Source organism: Chrysemys picta, chromosome 19 (assembly GCF_011386835.1).
Source record: "Chrysemys picta bellii isolate R12L10 chromosome 19, ASM1138683v2, whole genome shotgun sequence".
NCBI classification, from domain to species: domain Eukaryota; kingdom Metazoa; phylum Chordata; order Testudines; family Emydidae; genus Chrysemys; species Chrysemys picta.
The window spans coordinates 4632396-4652979 of record NC_088809.1 but is presented as its reverse complement, the minus strand read 5'-3'; the positions used below and the strand labels follow the sequence as shown (position 1 = coordinate 4652979).

The 20584-nt window shown below is 40.7% G+C and overlaps 1 protein-coding gene across 8 annotated transcripts in view; it reads left to right on the top strand.

Moving 5' to 3' along the window:
- The window catches only part of TEX14 (testis expressed 14, intercellular bridge forming factor), a 90771-nt gene that overhangs the window by 41524 nt on the left and 28663 nt on the right, over positions 1-20584 (top strand). For 5 of the 8 annotated variants that reach the window (XM_065573213.1, XM_065573208.1, XM_065573212.1 and 2 more), the window contains exons 15-28: positions 567-673; positions 3001-3080; positions 4514-4786; positions 6232-6332; positions 8304-8423; positions 8984-9062; positions 10160-10250; positions 12515-12577; positions 13799-13926; positions 14376-14566; positions 16514-16613; positions 17005-17091; positions 18065-18142; positions 19626-19743. In XM_065573213.1, the coding sequence (XP_065429285.1) occupies positions 567-673; positions 3001-3080; positions 4514-4786; positions 6232-6332; positions 8304-8423; positions 8984-9062; positions 10160-10250; positions 12515-12577; positions 13799-13926; positions 14376-14566; positions 16514-16613; positions 17005-17091; positions 18065-18142; positions 19626-19743 (1616 nt within the window). Of the gene's footprint in view, positions 1-566; positions 674-3000; positions 3081-4513; positions 4787-6231; positions 6333-8303; positions 8424-8983; positions 9063-10159; positions 10251-12514; positions 12578-13798; positions 13927-14375; positions 14567-16513; positions 16614-17004; positions 17092-18064; positions 18143-19625; positions 19744-20584 lie in introns of those variants that run through there. The other 3 variants (XM_065573214.1, XM_065573215.1, XM_065573216.1) reach the window with 3 other exon arrangements.

The window sequence follows — 20584 nt, the reverse complement described above, 5'->3', positions numbered from 1 at the left end:
TTTAGTCTGGAGAAGAGAAGACTAAGAGGGGAAATAACAGTTTTCAAGTACATGAAAGGTTGTTACAAGGAGGAGGGAGAAAAATTGTTCTCCTTAACCTCTGATTGTCAGGGTAGTTAAGCACTGGAATAAATTGCCTAGGGAGGTTGTAGAATCTCCATCACTGGAGATTTTTAAGAACAGGTTAGACAAACACCTGCCGGGGTGGTCTAGATAATACTTAGTTCTGCCTTGAGTGCACGGGACTGGACTAGAAGATCTCTCGAGGTCCCTTCCAGTCCTATAATTCTATTATTTATGTACATTTCCGTAAGTTGTCTAGCACCAGTAATTCCCAGGACGCACTTGGGCCCTTTAGTATATAAAGAACCTGTTAGGAGATTTAGAGTGTACTTTGTCCTAATCCAGGGTTTGAACCTTCCACCCTTACTCATGTCAGTAGTGCCACTGAAATGGAGCCCAATGAATAAAGAGTGCAGGATCCAGTCCTTTGTTTGCATTTAGAGAAAACTAAGCTAATAATAAGCAAACTCTGAGTCATGGTTTGATGGCCTGATTTTTTTCAGCAATTGCATCCACCTGTGGCTGTAAAACGGAAAAAAAATGTCAACTTGCAACACCATAGAGGAACTGATTCAAGTTCTGGAGGAAGTGGAATCGAGGAAGAGAAATGGTGAGTTCTGTCTGTTACTTCACAAATGATTAGTTATTTCACAATTTCTAGTCACAAAGAAATAAATTCCTGTAGATTCCTCCCACTAAAACCTCTGTCAAAAGGAGACACCTCTAGGATTAAAACTGGCATTGAGTTTTTCTCAGCAAGCAAAAAGCCATCCATCCAATTAAGAGCCTTCCATGAAACAGACTCATTGTTAGCTACAGAGCTAACAAAATATCTACCATGAGAGCTTAATAAGGAGTCAGAATCTGTCAGTGCAGAATACCTGTCCCTCTGGGATCTGTGCTCACCTGCCAAGAGGTGAAACAGGTAGGAATTGATGTGATAAATGATATCTCAGCACCTTAAAATGGTTTTAAAAGCTTTTAAATTACGCTTCTGTATCTTACACTCGAATATCTGTTTGCGTATATAACCTGTATTTGGAAATATCAATGTATTGAAAGGGACAGTGCCAAATGAGTTAGTCTTAAACTGTGAAACTGACTAAGGAAACCAGTCTAGTTTCACCGTCACAGCTCAGTGAAGTTTTTTTTAAATTTCCAAATAGCATGTCTATCAACAACTAAGCAGGATGTTTAAAGTTTCGTTGTAATATTCTGAGGTGCCATTAGCACCACAGGTAAAAGAATGATTTTCTAATTATTATTTTTATTTCTTGGCACCTTTAAAGTACAACAAAATAAATATATTTTTGGTGCATGTGCATATTTTTGTTTGTGTAGATAGCAAGGGCCAAATCCTGGTCCCTATGCATATTCTGATCCAAAGCTTAAAGGAAAGACTTCTATTGACTTCCATGGGTGTTGGATCAATCCTTGTGACGTGGGTGGTGGAAACTGAATTCTCCCTCTAAACCCAGTGGCAAAGCACAGAGCACCTGTGCAGCCCTTCAGTAGCAGCTAGTGCAAACCACAGCATTATATTCCATTATATGCAGTTCCCCTGACCTAGTGAGGTAAGCTGTACTTTGTTCTTCTTATCTCTCTGCACCTGATATTTCCATACAGACATCAAAGTAAATGACAAAATTGAGTCAATGGCAGAGCTGGGAATGGGAATAGAACCAGACACGTGCTCTAACCGTAGAATGACTTCATAAGGTTAAACCAGCTAGGAAAAATCATGTTGCACTAACCTGTTAGTTTTTTTTGGAAAACATTAATCAAAGAGTAAGTAAAGGTGACCCTATGAATCAAAATCCCCTTGTTAAGGAAATAAATGACCAGACGATAAATGGGAAAGATTTGTCATGGGTTAAAAACAGGTGACATAGTCATGTGAGTCACTGCACTCTAGAATGGAGACAGGTTAAGCGTTGGGTAGCCAAGGAATTGGTAATGGGACTATTGGTATCCAAAATGGAGGTGCCAAGTGATCAGCTGATTGACCTACAGAGTATAAATCTATATGACACTTAGGGCTTGTCTATACTTACCGCTCTGGTTCGGCGGCAGGCAATCGAACTTCTGGGTTCGATTTATCGTGTCTTGTCTGGACGCGATAAATCGAACTCAGAAGTGCTCCCCGTCGACTCCGGTAATCCTGCTCACCGCGAGGAGTACGCGGAGTCGACGGGGGAGCCTGCCTGCCGGGTGTGGACCGCGGTAAGTTCGAAGTAAGGTACATCGACTTCAGCTACGTTATTCACGTAGCTGAAGTTGCGTACCTTACTTCGATTTGGGGGTTTAGTGTAGACCAAGCCTTAGAATCATATAGAATCGTAGAAGATTAGGGTTGGACGAGACCTCAGATCATCGAGCCCAACCTCCTGCTCAAAGCAAGACTTGGTGATGAGGAAGGCTTAATGCCAAGATTTTTTGGCTTGTCCTTTGGAGATGCCCAGCACCTTGTGGGGATCAGATTCTAAAGCATTGGTGGTGTCATGCTAATCCATAATAGGCCTAACTCATCCACTGCAATCTAGGCCATTGGGAAATCAATGTGCTAGTTCTGAGGGGTTTTTAGAACCTGTATGGTGTGAGACCTAGACTATGTCTACACAGTGGACTCTATGCCAGCATGGCCCCTTTGTTTAGATGCAGCCTACCCCAACAGAAGTTTTTCTGACAATGTAGGAGCACCACCTCCCCAAACAATGTTACCTATGTTGACAGAAGCATCTACTCTGGGGTTTTTGTTGGCATAGTTATATCATTTTTTCACACCCCAACCAACATAGCTATGCTGATATAATTTTAAAGGGTAGACTTTGCATCCCAAAGCTCTTGGTGTTTTGCTAACTGGGGAATGGTTAATGATACATTTCTGTATTTATTAACAGAGATTTGTTCGATGCATCTTGTAACAATTTACTGTAGGTTTTTTCCAAAATCAGCATCTGAAATTTATAACACAAGGAGAAGTGAGGAGCGAAGGATGGTGCAGTCAGAATGGAAGAGTGAGTAAACGGCAATGTTGATTAAACACTGGAGTTAACTAACATGTCCAAAACACATTATTAGACCTTCCAATGACTTTTTGTTCCTCATGAAAGAGCTTTATGCTGCTGTTGGGGCTCCTAGAATCCCCCCATATCGTCCTGTGTTTAGACTGTCCTAATTCCCCCCATCCTGACAAGCTCCCTGTGTACCACTCTCTCATCACCCTCTGCTACAGGGTTTCCCTGCAACTCCCCCCCACCAAGAGATTCTGTGTGCCCCATTCCTCCTCCTCCTCCCATATCAGGGTCTCCCAGTCTCTCTCCCCTCCCCTCCAATAATTCTTCTTTCTGTGTGGAGATAAATCATTCAGGGTGTCAACCTACTCAACCCAGTAAGGAGGAGAGACAGAGAGGAGTTAGGAATATTGTTATGCTGGAAAGTGTTAGTGGGTGCCATGAACAAGTTGCTTGATTTGTAGGCAATTGTCTACAGGTGCTTGAGCTAGCCACCACTTCACGTGCCCCCCATTTTCTCCCTCTCAATTTTCTAATTTCCCCCCACATTAAGAGGGGTTTGGCCATTGATACTTAAAACATTCCCTGAAATTTTGGAATTGATCGCATGTGATGTTAAAAAATGATCACTTTACAACAAGACAGACAGACAGACCAAGAAATGCCATCGAGTTGAGTGTAAAGCCTTTGTAGGCACCTAAAGGCAGCCTGATTTTCACAGGTGCTGAACACCTGCAGCTCCAATCTACTTCATTGGGAGTTTTGAGTAAAAATGGAGTAGGGTACTCGAGATAGAGCCCATAGTCCAGGTGGTTAATTGTCAGGCCATTGGTGTCTTCCTTTCTGTTTTTTCTATGGTTTAAAAAAAAAAGATACAGTGTTTGCAACAGGGGCATCTTCAGTGTATGGCATCATTCATCTTCCTCTTGAGGAAACACTGCATTCTGAATGGAAATCCTGTGTTCCCAGTACATCCAGCATGTGTGGGTTCAGCATAACCACATTAAGATGGTGTGAAATGCTATAGGAAATGTTAGCCCACAGTTCTTGAAGGAGTAGCAAGAACAGTCTGGAATGAATCCAGTGAAGTCTATGAATGGGATTTCTCCCTTGTGAGTCATTGCAACAGCTTCTAGATGGCAGTATATTCCCATTCCAACATTCCTTGGTGAATGTGTATGTGTAGAGGTTTCCCCATCAGTGTCTGCAGGATTTAAACTTTCATTAAAACAGAAATAGGTTTCTAGCTAGTATGATTGTAAAGTAAAACCTTTTGGCTGTGGCTCTGGGGCAGTCTGCAGTCAGCCTGAAGCAACAAAGGGGAAGGACTGAACGTCCAAATTCCATGCGAGTTCAGCAGGAGGGTACTGAGAGACTCTATAGTTTGTGACCAGTGTTCCAAGAAGGTGAACCTTGAGTATATTCTTTTTGCCTAGCTGAAGTGAAACAAATGGCTAAAAGAGTGGCGTCTGGGCAGCTGGGACTTCTCCCTCCGTATCCGCCGAGTGAATGCACCTCAGAAAGCGAGGCAGAAAGCGTGAAGGAAGCCTTTCCACATATCACCTTCAGGGGCCAGGAATGTACTGGCTGGCAGAGAAAGGATGGCAGGTGGCACACAGGCGACGGCACTGAAACCCAGGATCTGGGCAGGAAGGAGATGGATGAGTCAGAGGAGAGTGACTTGGAGTCTGTATTCAGAAGTTTTGCAGGTAAAGCTGATGGAATTGGTCTTCCTGCCTTTCCAGTCAGACTGTTATGGTCACAGATGGGATTGCACAGGGAGATTGGAGATTATTTGACTTTTGGAGTGATCATTGACCACCGTTGCTTCTAAACTTGTCCCCTAAAGAAGGTCAGTGAAGAGCATAGACTATGCACTGAACTGAGAAGTATGCACTAAGGGGTCCCCTCCGGGGGAGTACTGAGCTCCCTCAGCTCCCATTGGCTTTGATGGGAATTGAGGGACCAAAGCCCTTGTCATGGTAGAGCCCATAGAGAGGGTCACATGCCTATATTTCCCCAGTTTTAATGTCTGCACATTTCTGTACAAGTCTATTGGACAGTGCTATGGTAGCTGTCATGGCAGACGGTTAATCTGATTCCTGTAAAAAAAGTCACATGACCCTCATTTTCTCTCTTCCTGAGCTGTGGTCTCCTACAAGTCTGGGATAATTTGAGGTAATCCAGTAGATGCATTGCCATGTTACAGCCAAGGTAGATTAATGTGGCTTCATCAGATACACCAAATATGGATTTCCCCAGCCTCTGCATTGTATCTGAATTGGCCTCAGCAGCTCTCCAAAGAGCTTGTGACTTGGTCCAAAGGCACCGCTAATATACTCTCCATTTTAAAATTTGTAACAGTCAGGGTTATCTCTCTCTCTCGCGCACACACACACACACACACACACACACTCCGAGAGAAAGGCCACTGCTAAGTTCACAAAGGAAGTTTTAGAAATCAAGATCTAATTGACTGTGGACCCACACCTGGAGGTTCTGTCCCTGAGATCTCATGAAGAAATCAGGTTGATGGCTTGCGAAAGAGGAATCCAGCTGCTATATGTCTCACTGTAAACTCATGTTTCTCACACCCACACTGGGTAATGACCAAGGACAGGCCTCACGGCAAACACACATACACAGAACCATAGATGAAAATGACTGTGTTTTGTCAGTGAAATAGTCGCACCCCAGATGAGACCAATGACCCGATCCCACATAGAGCAAGCCCTACACAATGACAAATGCCATAGGACAGAGTTCTGACTGACTTGTCCTATGGTTTGCATTTTATGTGCATGGAGCCTGAGATTTGTTCCTTATACAATGCGTTGTTGCTGCATAGTGCTAGCTTAGATCCTAATATGTTGCTAATTGAGATTTTCAAAAATGAATCATTAGTGACATGCATATGGATGCCATTTTGAAGAAGAACGTTTTCAGGACAACCCTCAGTGAAGATTCACATGTTTGCCTTTATGAATTGGGCATTTAGTTGTCATTATCTTTCCGTTCCCCAATAGATCATGTAGCTTTATTGCCATTCATAGATTTAGTCACATTTATATTCCATCAGTTGCACAAACCATTCAGGCCGCATTATCCTTTGCATAATAATTGTGTTCCATTCTGACATGCTTCAATTTGTTAGGCAGAAGTTGGCAGTCTCTAGCAAAAGATGAGCAAGCAGAGTGCGGAGCAAACCTTTCTAAAAATTCAATCAGTCCAACAGAAGCTGAGAATCCCTGCTGTGTATGTACAGTAATCCAAGAAATATAATTACTACTAGTAATCTATGAGATCAGTTTTGTGACAGGTAGTTGTATATTTGTTTTGTGTGCGTTACATATTGAAAAATGAAGGCAGCCAGATATTGCTGATCTTTTGTCTATGAGTTCCTATGAGTCCTCCATTTGTTGTTTAGGTCTGTAAAACCACCAAGGCAATGTGAGCAGTGGGAGGGTAGGCTGAAATATACAACAATCAAATGAAATATCTAACATTGAGACTCTAAAGAAATTGGGAGTAGGAGAATAAAAGGTATGTCCAAATCTGAAATTGATTTGTGCTTTTAAAAGTAATTTTCACAGAGTGATGGCAAAGCACATGTATGCCTGCAGTGTAGAAAAACTAGGCAGGAATGCACCCCAAAACACCTAGCAGACATCCTTTTTGCATGTAAAGCCCATAAAGAGATGAGATTTCCCCCCCCCCCCCGAGTTTGCAATATGTACGATTATTGTATGGCTCAATCAATGTGTGATGCACATTTTATATTGCGGAATTACAGGGCTTTTAATACTGTGAATCATCAAGAGCTTCGTTTTATAAAATAAAAATAGTTCCTGCCATATAGACAGTTATTACAGTATAAATACCCCAAGGGTCAGATTTTCCAGTGTCTTTAGACACCCAAAGATGCAGCTAGATACCTAGTGGGATTATCAGTTTAGAGACTAACTCCCATTGAAATCAATGAGAGTTAGATGACTGACATGCTTAGTGAAAATCTGGCCCTCATTGATTAAATTGCCCAGGTAATAATACTCCTCCCCTAAACCCACTAGATTCTCCCACCAACCCACCTCCTCCCCAAATGCTTGGGAAAAGAGATGGGCCTTACAGCACATCTGGCAGACCAACAAGATCTGTTTTACAACATGTCTGGGAGGTTTAACAGCACATTAGAACAGTTTAATGAAGGAAGTGAATAAAAACTCCAGGGCAATTTAGGTACTGTCGACAGTATGTAATTATCCAAGTTGGACTGTTGCCAGGGTTGACATTTATTCCAACAAAAAATGCCATTGGCTATTTTAATGACCTTAAGTGGTCTGAAAAATAGTCCCTCTGGCAGCACAGCACTCTCTGACACTGCTTCAGGCATCTGGACAGATGCAGAGGGAAGGGTACAACATACTGAATTGACAGTTCCTCTTCTCATGGTACTAGGGCCACGTGTACGCCACAGAATTATGTTGACCTAACTCATGTCGGCATACAGCCACTGCAGTTATTAAATCGCTTGCGTATGTGCACACTTGGCTCCTTGTGTCGGCGGTGTGTATCCTCATCAGGAGCATGTGTATCGATTGTATTGTCAGTGTGGGGCACTGTGGGACGGCTTCTGAAAGCCAATAACAGTCAACGTAAGCAAAGCAGTGTCTACACTGACACTGTGTCAACCTAGTTACATTGACCGTGACTCTGCGCTGCTCAGGGATGCCGTGTTATTAAATCGATGTAGAGGGGCACTTACATTGGCAGGAGCCAAATTTAAGTGAATACGCTTCCATAGCTGGGTCGATGCAAGGCAGCTTATGTTGACCTAATCCTGTAGTGTAGACCAGCCTTAATGTCCTGGTGTGAGGTCTCTCAGAGCACTCCTCTAACATACCTCCAGCACTGCTTACCTGGGATCTGGTGGGCCCACTGCACAAGGTGGTACACTAGCTGCTGGCATAATAGTTCCATAATAGCTGAAGGGATAATGCCAGAGAAATAATGTAAATGTAATAGCTATCCTAAAGGTGGAATTATTAAAAATGTAAGCAGAATAAAAGTTATATGCCTGAGTGAAGGAGGCTCATTGGTTTGTCTGAAATTACAATAAAATAACAAACATGTTATTATTTAACGTTGTTGACTAAGAGTATATTATACAATACGGACATAGTTGTGAAGGCATCATAACTTTATGACGTTTTATAACATCTTTCACAGGAACATTCAAGTGAATTAACTCGTTCCCCCAATTCCTCTCCTGACATATCAGATGAGTTTTTCACTCCTGAACCGGATTATTTTTTCTCTCCAGCTGCTCAGGAAAACTCAGAACGAGAGGTAAAAGCAAAGTCTACACAGGAGTAAAATGTATCTCAAGCTTAAGAGCAAATAAAAACACTTGTGGTTTTGTTTATGTTAGTGTGGAAAAGAGCTATCTTTATTGTGACGTTTTTATTGACAAGGACACTTTTTCCATGCCCTCTGATAAATTTGTTCCTCTTAACAGTGAGCCCAATCCTAAAAAAAAAAGCATGTTCTCCTGGCTCATTTTTTACAGGGAAATTAAGGTTTTTGTGTAACCTTAACATTAAAAACTCTGCTGTTAGACTAAGAAATTTTTTTGGCTGCTCTTACACTAAGTCTTCCCCTCCCAGCACTCTTCATTTAGTGTTGCATCTTTGGGAGACAGTTTTTATTCATTTCCTAGAGAAGATGAAATTATTTGTGAAGGATGTCAGATATAATGCATGCTGTTCATTATTGCACCTAAAAATGAAAAGCTCCTGAAAGATTTGCTTCTTTCCACACTGATTAGGGTGTACATTGTACAGGGACAAGAGTTCTCCTTTTACAGCTTGCCTGTGAGAAATTTAATTTGATGCATTGTGTCTCTTCAGACCTCAAGTTCTGAAGATGAGTTAAAAGTAACCCCAGAAGCCTGTGTACAGAAATCAACCTCTACTGATACAGGGTCAGGTAATGCTTAGCTTAGACATTCTGGTTACCTTCCTCAGACCCGAGGAAGAGCTCTGTGAAGCTCAAAAGTTTGTCTCTTTCACCAACAGAAGTTGGTCCAATAGAATATACTACCTCACCTGCCCTGTCTCTCTCATATCCTGGGACCAACATAGCTACAATAACACTGTTAAATATATGCTTGTTATTTGTGTTTCCTCCTTGCAGTGGATATTCCCGTGTCCTTACTTTTGTGGTGCAGGACTGCCAAATGTTGGCAGGCCTAATACACCTCTGCCCCAATATAACATGACCCGATATAACACAAATTTGGATATAACGCGGTAAAGCAGTGCGCCGGGGGGCGGGGCTGCACACTCCGGTGGATCAAAGCAAGTTCAATATAACGTGGTTTTACCTATAACACGGTAATATTTTTTGGCTCCTGAGGACAGCATTATATCGAGGTAGAGGTGTATTTAATCAGCAACTTTCCCAGTAGGAAGCTGAAACTGGATTCATTTGGGCCTGGTTGCCGCCATTTCCAGTGAGTTTAATGGGAATTGAGGGCGCATGGTATCTTGTAGGATCAGGCCCATACATGGTAATCAGTGAATTATTGGAGTTGTGACATTTTGATCATTCACTTGTAGCACTGCAGCCAGAAATCTGTTGTGACCAATTTCTTTTGTACCTATTGCTGAGTTAGCAGCTTCACGTAATGTACTATCAAGAGACATGGAAATCGAATTAGAGTTTTTATATCTACGCTAATATTCTGACTGCCAGACTTCCCTTGGGGGTGAGACCTGTTAGATCTGAAATAATATATCTGGAATGCAAAGACAAGCATGGTATGTCTGTTCTTTTGTCAGTCTTTAGTCAATGAGGATTTGTAAATGTTTCAATATCTTCAATCCCCATTGGCAGGATGGCTGGCAGCTGGAATATGTTTATGAAAATGCATCTTTAAAAATGCATTTGTCTCTTAGAACAACCACAACAGAGGCCACAAGAACTGAAAATATAATAAAGTTGTAATTTCCTGTTCAGTAAGTTATGTCCCACTGTTTTATTTGAAAACCCAATAACAGGGAACATTTGCTATTTGTATTCAGGAGAGAAAATATTTATGTGCAACGCAGCAGTAAAAGGCCTTGGCAGTAATGAAGTGAGAGTGAATCAAGTCAACCATACTCCTGTAGCCAGGTAGAAAAACTTATTATGCCACTTCAAACAAAAATTAGGTTATACAGAACATGCTCTCTCTTTATTAATCCTGCTGAAATACCTAATGCTTAAATAAACTGTCCACGGTGTTTTTTTTAAATGGTGATCTATGTATTTTCTAGCCAGGAAATATTAGAAGTGCTTTCACAAGCCTGATGGATGAGGTTTTACCTTTTACTGTGTTACTATCGCTGTCTTTGCTTAATGAGGGAGTTATGATTAAAAGAGGAAAAATAATTCTATGTATGTTAGATGTAGTACATATACTGAAATGCCACCATCTTAAACAGATAAGGTTTTGGAATTCCCATGATTGGAAAATTTTAAGTATAGGTTGGACAAATTAAACAGACTAATACCAGGTAATTAAGATCAAGAGCTCTTGGCGTGTGTTGTGCCTTAGGGCACGTCTTCACTACCCGCCGTATCTAGGATCGATATATCACATCTCATTAAGACGCAATATATTGATCCCCGAACCACTCACCGTCGACTCCGGAACTCCATCAGAGCGAGCGGCGGTAGCACAGTCGACGGGGGAGCCGCGGCCATCGATCCCGCACTGTGTGGACCCCAGGTAATTCGTTCCAAGATACTTCGACTTCAGCTACGCTATTCGCGTAGCTGAAATTGCGTATCTTGGATCGATCCCACTCCCCCCCCAGTGTAGACCAGCCCTTAATATTGCAGCTCAGGTGGCACTGTTTGTTATTGTGGTCGTGCTAGTGCTGTAGAAACCTAAAGAGAGACATGGCTCCTGACCCACAGCATTTGAAATAGAAGGAGGTGTGTGTGGTAGGGGAAGGATGCAATAGACAAGCGCAATGGACAGGGGTTTGTTGGTTCATGTTCTTTTGCTTGGTTTAATACATTTGAAATGCAAAACTTCTGCAACCTGTAACCACCTGATAAATTACAAACAGAGGCACAGCCAGAGCTTGGCTTTTAATTGAAACCGTATTGCTGAGTTTTTATTTACATTTCAAATAATATTGCAATGGCTCCCAAGGCTTTGCTGCCTGAGGGCCTGCTGTTGGATTTCATCTCTTACTGGACTTGCCATGAACAAGTCAGACCCTATTCACAGATGGCAATTCCTTGCTTTAATCTGCATCCTGGATGAGCTGGGTATGGGAGGGGAGTGGGCAGGTAAGCTCGGGCAGAGACTCACTCCACCTGAATTAGTACTGCATTTTGTACCAGTTTGCTGTTTAAGTAACTGGCTGGGCAAGTTTGCTGCATAGTAGAGAGCATGCCTTGTACAGCACACACTGGTCAAAAGGATTGTACTATAGTACACCCCATAAAATCCACAAAGCTATGCAAAATAAGGAAGAGTTAATGTGTGGGTATGTGGGGCGCAGGGTGGTAAGTCCATATGCAATATCCCATTTGTATGCACCGTTTCTCACTGCTGGGCTGTTACTTGGAATGATTCAAGCTGAGTAGGGGCCTTATTCAAGGATGACTCAAGAAGCTTTCTGTCCCCTTCTGCACCTTCATGGAGGAATGGGGTGTAGCTAGTGAATGTAATAGCCAGTGGCAGCACAGCTTCTGTGAGAGGGAAGATCAAGAGCAGGGTGCAGAGGTGCACAGAGGCCACAGGGATGGTTTCCCTGCCTTCTCTGTGGAAGTCCACCTCTCTTCCTCTGGATGGGAGGAGGCAGAATTTGAAGTAGACATGGACACATGACCCCTGTCTGTGGTTAATAGCTCAGTGTTTGGAGTCTTGCAGCCATGTTTAACTGTCAGGTGCAGTGTTTCTGTTTCCATTATTCTCATTTGTTTATATTACAATAATATATAGAGGCATCAGCCAAGCTCAAGGCCCCACTGCACTAGGTGTTGTACATATACCTAATAAGAAAGAATCCTAAAGAGCTTAGAATATAGAAAAGACGGACAAAAGGTGGGGAAAAGGAAGTAACGAAAAGTCTTACACAAGTTTTGATTTAATGTTCAAATAGTTTTGTTTGAAATGACTGGCATTTATAATGCATACATTGATTGTGTAAGATACAGTACAGATTCATATCTACTGTGTACATCAGCTTTTCTCCTACTCCTCTATACCTATGCTTCAGGACTTTAAGCAAGTTCTGATTTTGATGAGCTTCACACTAGCCCCACAGAACTAGTCTTTTAAGTTTCTTCAGTTTCCTTTATGCTCTTTTTTAATGTTTATTTTCATGATTTTCCAAGAGAATAGATGAATATGTGCTCTTAATTTTTTCTCTTTCCAGTGCTGAAGCATCACAAGAAATGATATCTAAGGAGACACCAAAAGAGTTCAAAGAGAAAGATATGTAAGGGCACACATTGTTTCATAGTGAAACTTCAGCAAATCAACCATTACCATTATAAGATTTTTCTGTTTATATAAAGTAAGAAAATGTGATGTTCAGATTCAAAAATTCAGAAATTCAAAAACAGGAAGCCATGCAAATTGCAGAGATAATATTTTATTATGGTAAGCAGGGTGTGTAGGTACAAAAAATCAAACATCTACAGTAGACCTTAGCTTACTTCTAAGTATTTTTATATTCATGAGTAATTAAATTAACGAAATAGAATGTCCGTGGGTGTTGTGCATAGAAGTGAAAGTATCACTGTTCCTGCTGAACATATTAAATTGAAGATTCAAACAAAATAACTTTAAATAATTAGTTTCCAGTTAAATATCTTTCACAGCAAACAAATATAGATCCCAAATAATGTGATGGAGATTTTTAACCTATTATTTTGGTAGGACAGGAACACTTGGCAGCATGGACTTCTGGACTTTGATTTTAAATTGAAAAGCGAACTTTTTAAAAAAAAATGGGTAAAAATCACATATAAACTTCTGAGACAATGGTCCACAGCTGAAATTTCCCTTCTGATCAACAAAGCTTATTAAAGCACAGTCTTAAGGGGAAACTTCAGAATATAGCTGGTGGGGATGTTGGGTTCCTCAGTTTGGCACCAGTCCTGCAAGCACTTAAGTCCTCAAGAAGACACCAAGGTCTCTTTAGAGTATATGTATGTAAGTTTCACTTCGTCCAAGTAATTCACTTGGAGGAAAACTAAAGCTGCAAGAACCAAGAGTGCCAAATTAGTCTGTGTTCCACTGAAGTCTCTTTTGTTCGTTAAGTCTTGAGATCCTTTCCTGAGCTGTGGAGACAGTTTTGTTAGCATTCTCTTGTAGAGGGGTAACCTACTACTGAGCACCTTGTAGATTAGAATTATTGCAGGGAAGAGGTTTTGAAAAGAAACTCAAGGTCGGTAGCTAAGTTATCCTTTCTCTTTCTAAGCTTTTCTGGATCTCTGGACTGGGTATTCTGTAGCCTTTTGGAACTCCTCATGCAGCTGTCATAAGGAGTCTCCCACTTCCCTCTAGAAAACCAAACAAGATTAAACAATTCTAAACAACATTCTAGAACCTGAAAGTACAGTAGTATGATGTAGTAACACAAAATGTGTAAGGAGGTAACAGTTAAAAATAGATCTTCTAACCATCTGACTCTCTTTCACTATCAATCCTCTAGATCATTGACAGATATTCAGGATTTGTCCAGTATTTCATGTGAGCGAGAGAACTCTTGTAAGGATATAACTTGTAAAACACCCAGAGTGAGTCATGCACCAACTAGTGTCAGCACTCCACTCAGCCCAGGTAACTGCAGAGAGGAGAGGATCAGAGAATTACTCAACCCTTTGGGGCTAGGAGTCAAGATTTCCACTACATTTTGATTATTGAGCTTAAATATTATTTTAAAAAATAACATGTTGCTTTACCTTGCTCCATATTCCTTAACTCAGTATCTCTATCGGTTGAGTAGTCAAAGATTCATGAATGGGTGTCCTCTTTGTCATTGATGAACTGGAGATCCCAGTCACAATCAGCAATAGTACCACTGAATATCTGTTTAGGGAGCAACTATTGTGGGCAAAGAGTTTTCAGAGTTTGGTGTGCAACAACATATGTGAATTAACCATGCAATTACATGCCTGATTTCTTTAAAAATCTGACTCTGTGTATATTAAAATGCAACAGCAGCTTAGTTACAACAAAATAAAAAGAAAAGTCCACATGCTAGCTTTTCTCTTGCCTTTTTTTCACAGGGAAAAAAGTGTCATCAACCATCAAGAAATGCAGAGACTGCCATGAAATTCCCCTGGATACCTCTTGTTGGGCTACTCAGGAGACTTCCCTAACAGTGTCTAGTAGCTTCATTACAGCCCGTGAAAAGGGAAAGAACTCAGAAACCCCCTTCCTTTCTTCAGAAGCCTACTTCTCTGGATTGACTGAGCCTGTAAGTGTAGGAAATTGTACTTCCTTTATGTCAGCTGAATTCCTAAACTCTTTCCCCTCTCATATATTTTCAAAATGCCTTAATATAACTGCAAGAAGTGATACTTATATGGAGTCATATAGTTTTGTAAAGATTCTGGGTTAAATCCTAGCTCTGTTGGAGTCAATGACAAAACTTATTGACTTCACGTGGCTCAGGATGTCTCCCTCTATTTTTAATAAGAATGTTAACATGCTTTGTGTGTATAAATTGTGTATGATAATATCTTCAAACATTTTGTGAACCCAAGATAGGCTTGGTATGCTATGAAGGACATGATAAAATTGAGAAAGTAATTTGTTTCATCTGTCTTATTTTTTGGTATTTTATTGGTAGGCACTCCTCAGTGCAACTCACCCATCAACGTTTCACACAGCTCAGTATATAGAAATGCAAAGAGGAAAGTAAAATCCTACACTGAATCTGAGCTCTCCTAGAAATTAGCTGTTATATTGCTTGATCTGGAGTGCACTGAGCAGTTAGTTTGATCAAGAATGAAACGGAATTCTTGGTACTAAGATCAGTCCCTTCCTGCTCTCAATCCAAAAGACTTGTGTGTATGTAGAAAGATGGTATCTCAGAAGATATCAGTACTGTAGAGTTTGCAGCTGATTTATAAACCCCTTGATCTTTGTCTTGGTGAGGGTGAGAATTACATCTGCTCAGAAAGAGGTGGGAGTTTTCAGATTTGTAAATTTCAAGTTACACTTAGGAAGGGTGTCTTAAAATGGGGCTGGGGAGGGATGTGCAGGCAAAGAAGAATGGTTTCTTAAGAAACAAGTTACAAATTGAAGCAGCCTGGGCATAAGGGTTGTTTGGATGTTCACAGCATTCAGAAAACCATTATATTAAAGGGTTTAATTTGTCCTTTTACTACTACGCATAGGATTGGCGTAACATTATCGGTTCTGTTTTGTCAAAAAAACCTCACTGTAAAGAGACACCATATTTCCAAGGAAACCTTAGCATTTTCCACTGATCTTTTTGGAGCTGAAAATATTCTGGTGCCAGAACATTAGTTTGACTGCTATTCAAGAGGATTATATATAAACAGTTGCCTTAATGCCTTTCTTATTGTTATTCATTGGGGAGGTTGCCATTTAAAGATTAAATTACGGTTTGTTCATCCAGAACACTGGCAGCCACATTAACTGTCCTCAGGTCAGCGCTGCAGCTTTAGATTTGCAGGGCTGATCACTGGAGTTCATTAAATACATTAACAGCACTATTCTGTCTTGACTTGCACTGCAGAGAAATTTACATTGCTGTCACTTACCCTCCTGAAAAATCCCTCTGGAATTAAGTTTTGGTACTAAGCCCCTATTTCCATTTTGAAAACATGGTCTTGTCTGTGGTTACACACTTTCCTCCTTGTGTATATTACTGGGACATTTTTGTATCTAGTCACTACTAGCTCTTATAATTATGGATTTGCATGCACACTCTCTCTCTCTCTCTCTCTCTCTCTCTCTCTCTGAGAGAATCCTTTAGCCTAGACTAATGGGCTCAACTCATCTCAGGGTATGACAAAACTGGCCTCCTGACAGAGTCCTGTCCAGTTGTCTGTGGCTGGAAGGATGTTGATCATGGTACTATGAAGGGTTAAAACAGATAAAAATGGGATAATCTGATAGTATCATTAAGGACTGGTAGAACGCTAAGGAGACCCATCACAATGTTTGTCTGAAGGGTGGCTGCTGCATTTGCTCCTTGTCTTCCTGTTTGTATTCTGTGCTGCACACTGAGCGCATGATCTGCCTCTGAGGTTATGGGCCAGTGTGAAGAATAGAACAGATGAACTTTATGCTAGTTGATTATTGCCTCCTCTCATCTTGGGTTTATCAGAGGAGAAGAACACAGAAAAACAGTTTATACTCCTATGCTTCATTTATACATGGTCTTTTACAGAGTGGTTTGTCAGCACTCTGTGCTTCTTCACTTTTGAGAAAGGCCAGGAAAGAATCTCGTAACCCATTTCCTGCCACTCAGCAGAGCGACTTACAGAAAGGTACAGCAGGTTATTAAAGAAATCTCACAGCTGCATTATTGTAAGGAACACGTTTCCTACCTGGCCTTAACCAGATCTCGACTTTTGCAGGGGCAGAGAACAGTGGGCAGTTTTTCACTTGCAAATGATTGTATTAGGTAACTCAGATCCCAGATTTCCTGTTTGCACCTGCAGATTAAGAATTTGGACACCTACAGTGATAGACCTAAATTGTAGGTGCAAATAATTGTTGGCTCCAAATTGCATCCACAAAATTGAGGCCTGTAACTGCAAGTCTAGCTTTATGTCTAGCTTTAAATTAGCTCAGGGAAGGTTTGTTAGATGTTGTCGTAATCAGAGCTTGTATTATAGTTATTCATCACTATTAGTTGATTGGACATTTTTTTTCCAGCTGATTCGAGCCCAGCTTTCTCCCAGGCATCAGACCACTTTATTAATGAGCTGCCTCCACCAGCCCAGGAGCTACTTGATGAAATCGGTAAGCAGCGTTAAAACCAAAATGTTTTGGGGCTTGTCAATTACATTTTATATCCAGGGTTGTCCTCCTATGGATGATTAGGATTTCCCAGCATGATGCACTAATACAAAATGCATAGGTGACCATATGGGAGATCTCAACCCAGCTGTTGCCAGAAGATGAGTAACAAATTAAGATGTCAACAACTTAAATAATTGGCACCAAGCTTCATAATGAATTGGGCCTTAAGGCTCCTGACCTGGCAGATTCACAAACATCACAGAACATTGTGACCAGTAATCCTGATGAGGATGACAGTCAAGTTGCTGAGTGTTGCTATAATTTAACATTGAAATAAGTTCCACATGTGAAGTAAGGCTGAAATCTTCAAAGATTCCTAAGGGATTTGGATGCCTATTCTCCATTAAAACTAATGGGAGCTGGGCATCCAAATCCCTCAGGCATTATTGAAGAGCTCATCCTAAATTATTTAAGTTTCTTCCCCTATTTTCATATACCTCCAGACAGAAAATACAGTGCAAAATTTTCCATTGTTTTGCTCAACTATTCCCTTGGTTATACAAAATTACTTCCTTTATCTCCCCCACCTCAGTCCCACACTTCTGACATTCAGATAATTGAGAATTATAATTTAATGTTTTTGTATTCCCAAACAAAGGGCAAATACATCCTCAAAAGACTCTTCTATTTATTAGGTCACAGTGGTTGGCAATATATATATGTATATATATATGTACACCTTGTCCATTTGTTACCTCATATCCTAAAGCAAGGAAATTGGAGGTTGGCACAGAGAAGGTACCTTGTGATTTTATGCCAAATTGTAAGATTAAATTATGGGTCAGTTTCAGATTACATATTGTTTAGCTTGCACGCAAATAGAAAAAGTAACACACTGCCCCAAATAACATGGAATTAATTTTGAAACAATATCTGAAGCAGTAAAGAAACAAGTGCTACTTTTTTTCAACAGAAAATTTAAAGCAGCAAGATGCACCCTATCAGGACTTTGAGGAGAAAGGATCCCATACCCACAACATGCCAATGAATGGTTAGTTGCCAATAGTAGACAGCAATGAGTTTGAGATTGCAATTACAAATATTTTTTGTGTTGATGCAGAGCATCATCTTTCTAAATCAGAACCCTTCAAATCAGTAGCAGAGGTTCTTTCCCATTATTGCAATCTGTCTGTCTGCAGAGCTCTCACTGAAGTCTGAGAGAGTCTTGTGTGGAGAGAGGCTGCAGGGTTGTGCTCTTTGAGTGTAACTTTACTTGTATCATGACACTACAGTTTTCATCTAAGATAGGCGCTGTAACCCAGAAAGGAGGGATAATGAACAGCTGGCTCAGGTTTTGCAGCAAAAGAGAGATCAAGTTGTCAATCCAAGAGCAAATCAGTTAAGAGTGCTCTGTGCTTTCTCCAAGGGTGCATCCTAATGCTGTGGCAGTTTATTTTGTATTTAGATTACCCTTTCACATTTCTTATAACTCTCTGATCTCATACTTCAAGAAAATTGCAGCTGTTTGGCCATAATTACAGAGCACGCAGAGCTCCAATATCATGTGGTCTGCGTTCTGTTTTAAGAGACCAAAGGACACAATACTGAATTTCCCATGCCATTGAAACCCAGAATGATAATAGATGGGAGTCATGTTTCAGATGCACAGCTCAAGTCACCAGGTGAATAAAAAAACCTAAAATTTAATGAATGGGCTCTACATTTGTTATTAGGAAGGCAGAAGGAAAAGAGAGAAAGCAGGTGAAAGCAAGTCAGAAACATCAGTTACTCTGTATAGATGCTAAAAAGGTACTCAAGGATGATACTGGCACTTGTTTGTGTTGCCCTACAAATTGTGTGAGATCTTTACCCATTTAAAATAGTTACCTGGAGTAAAGAAGTCACTGTGAGTGTTCATACACAGGGGTATCTTGTTCTTAGATGGTGAGGAATGCAGCATTCTGTCTTGCTTGCTGGTCAGTCAGCATGGGTTTTTGTATTTGCATAAAGTATAGCTATTACAGATTTCATTCTAGTGACAGCCTGCTGCTTCCTGCTTATCATAGCTTAGCAGAAGGTGGCTATGAATTAATTCATATGCTACAGGGAACAAAATTTACTAAGATAAGTCTAGGGAGAAATAAATATTGTTGGATTCTGCTAAATAGGGCAACAAAGCCAACATCTACAGGTTCCTTTTGATTTTCTGCCATATCTAGAAGGACAAGGGGGAAAGATTAAAGATTTATTTCCTCATGCATTTTCCATTTGAGCATGCAGCAATATGTTCGCTCCTGTGAATATAGAAAGGTGGTAGATTTCACTACTTATCTGGGTCTTGCTACTGGCCATTTCTAAAAATAGATCCACAATGGACTTATTTAATTGAAAATCAGATGATTTGGGGCAGGATGCTAAAGAAATCGACAAATGAAAGTTTCTGAAGCATAGTAGGATGAACAAATGCATTTTAATTTCTTTAACCACTTCACTTGTATCTTTGACATTAAAAGTCACTCTGTTTATGCAAATAGTTCTCACTCAAATTAATCCAGAAGACAAAGAGGAGGAAGAAGAAATTGGGAATAAGGGAGAGATAGATCACAGCTTATCGACTAAAGAGATATTGAATCTAGCAGAAGAAACAGAAAGGTACTAAAAGAAAAGAGTAAGGAGGCTGTTTCCAAAGCACTTTAGATCTCGGGAGGCAAAGTATTAGAGTTCAATATGTTACATAAGATTGGCCATGCTGGGTCAGACTAATGGTCCATCTAGCCCATATCCCATCTCTGACAAGTGGGCAGTGCCAGATGCTTCAGAGGGAATGAACAGAAAAGGGTAGTTTTGAGTGATACTCTCCTTCAATGCTGTCATCCAATCCCATCTTCTGGCAATCTGAGGTTCAGAGATACCTGGAACATGGGGTTGCGTCAATCTTCTGTTGCTTGCCCTCGTGTTATATTTAAACGGAACTGTTTTACATTTGACTATTGCTCACTTCCACCTACCTGTATATTGCCAACTTCTTTCCTATCCCCTTTATGAGGGTATAGAGATCCCCCTTTAATAAATTAATCCCTAATGGATGTCTCTGCCCAAATTTTGTGCTCCTCCGCACCTGTTGGCTTTCCCCCAGCCCTTAGTTTAAAAAATCTCTACAGCCTTTTACATTTTACATGCCAGCAATCTGGTCTGTTTTGGTTTAGGTGGAACCCATCCTTTGTGTGTAGGCACCTCCTTTCCCAAAAGTTTCCTCAGTTCCTAATAAACCTAAAACCCTCCTCCCTACACTATTGTTTCATCCATGCATTGAGACCCTGCAGTTCTGCCTGTCTCTCTGGCCCTGTGTCTGGAACTAGAAGCATTTCAGAGAATGCTACTATGTTATAGCAGATTCTGTGCAGGTAGCAAGTTGTCCCCCTCCATTATCCTGAACATTACTTCTGACCACTGTTTACTTCTGGAGTACACACCTGATTTAAATAATTCCTGC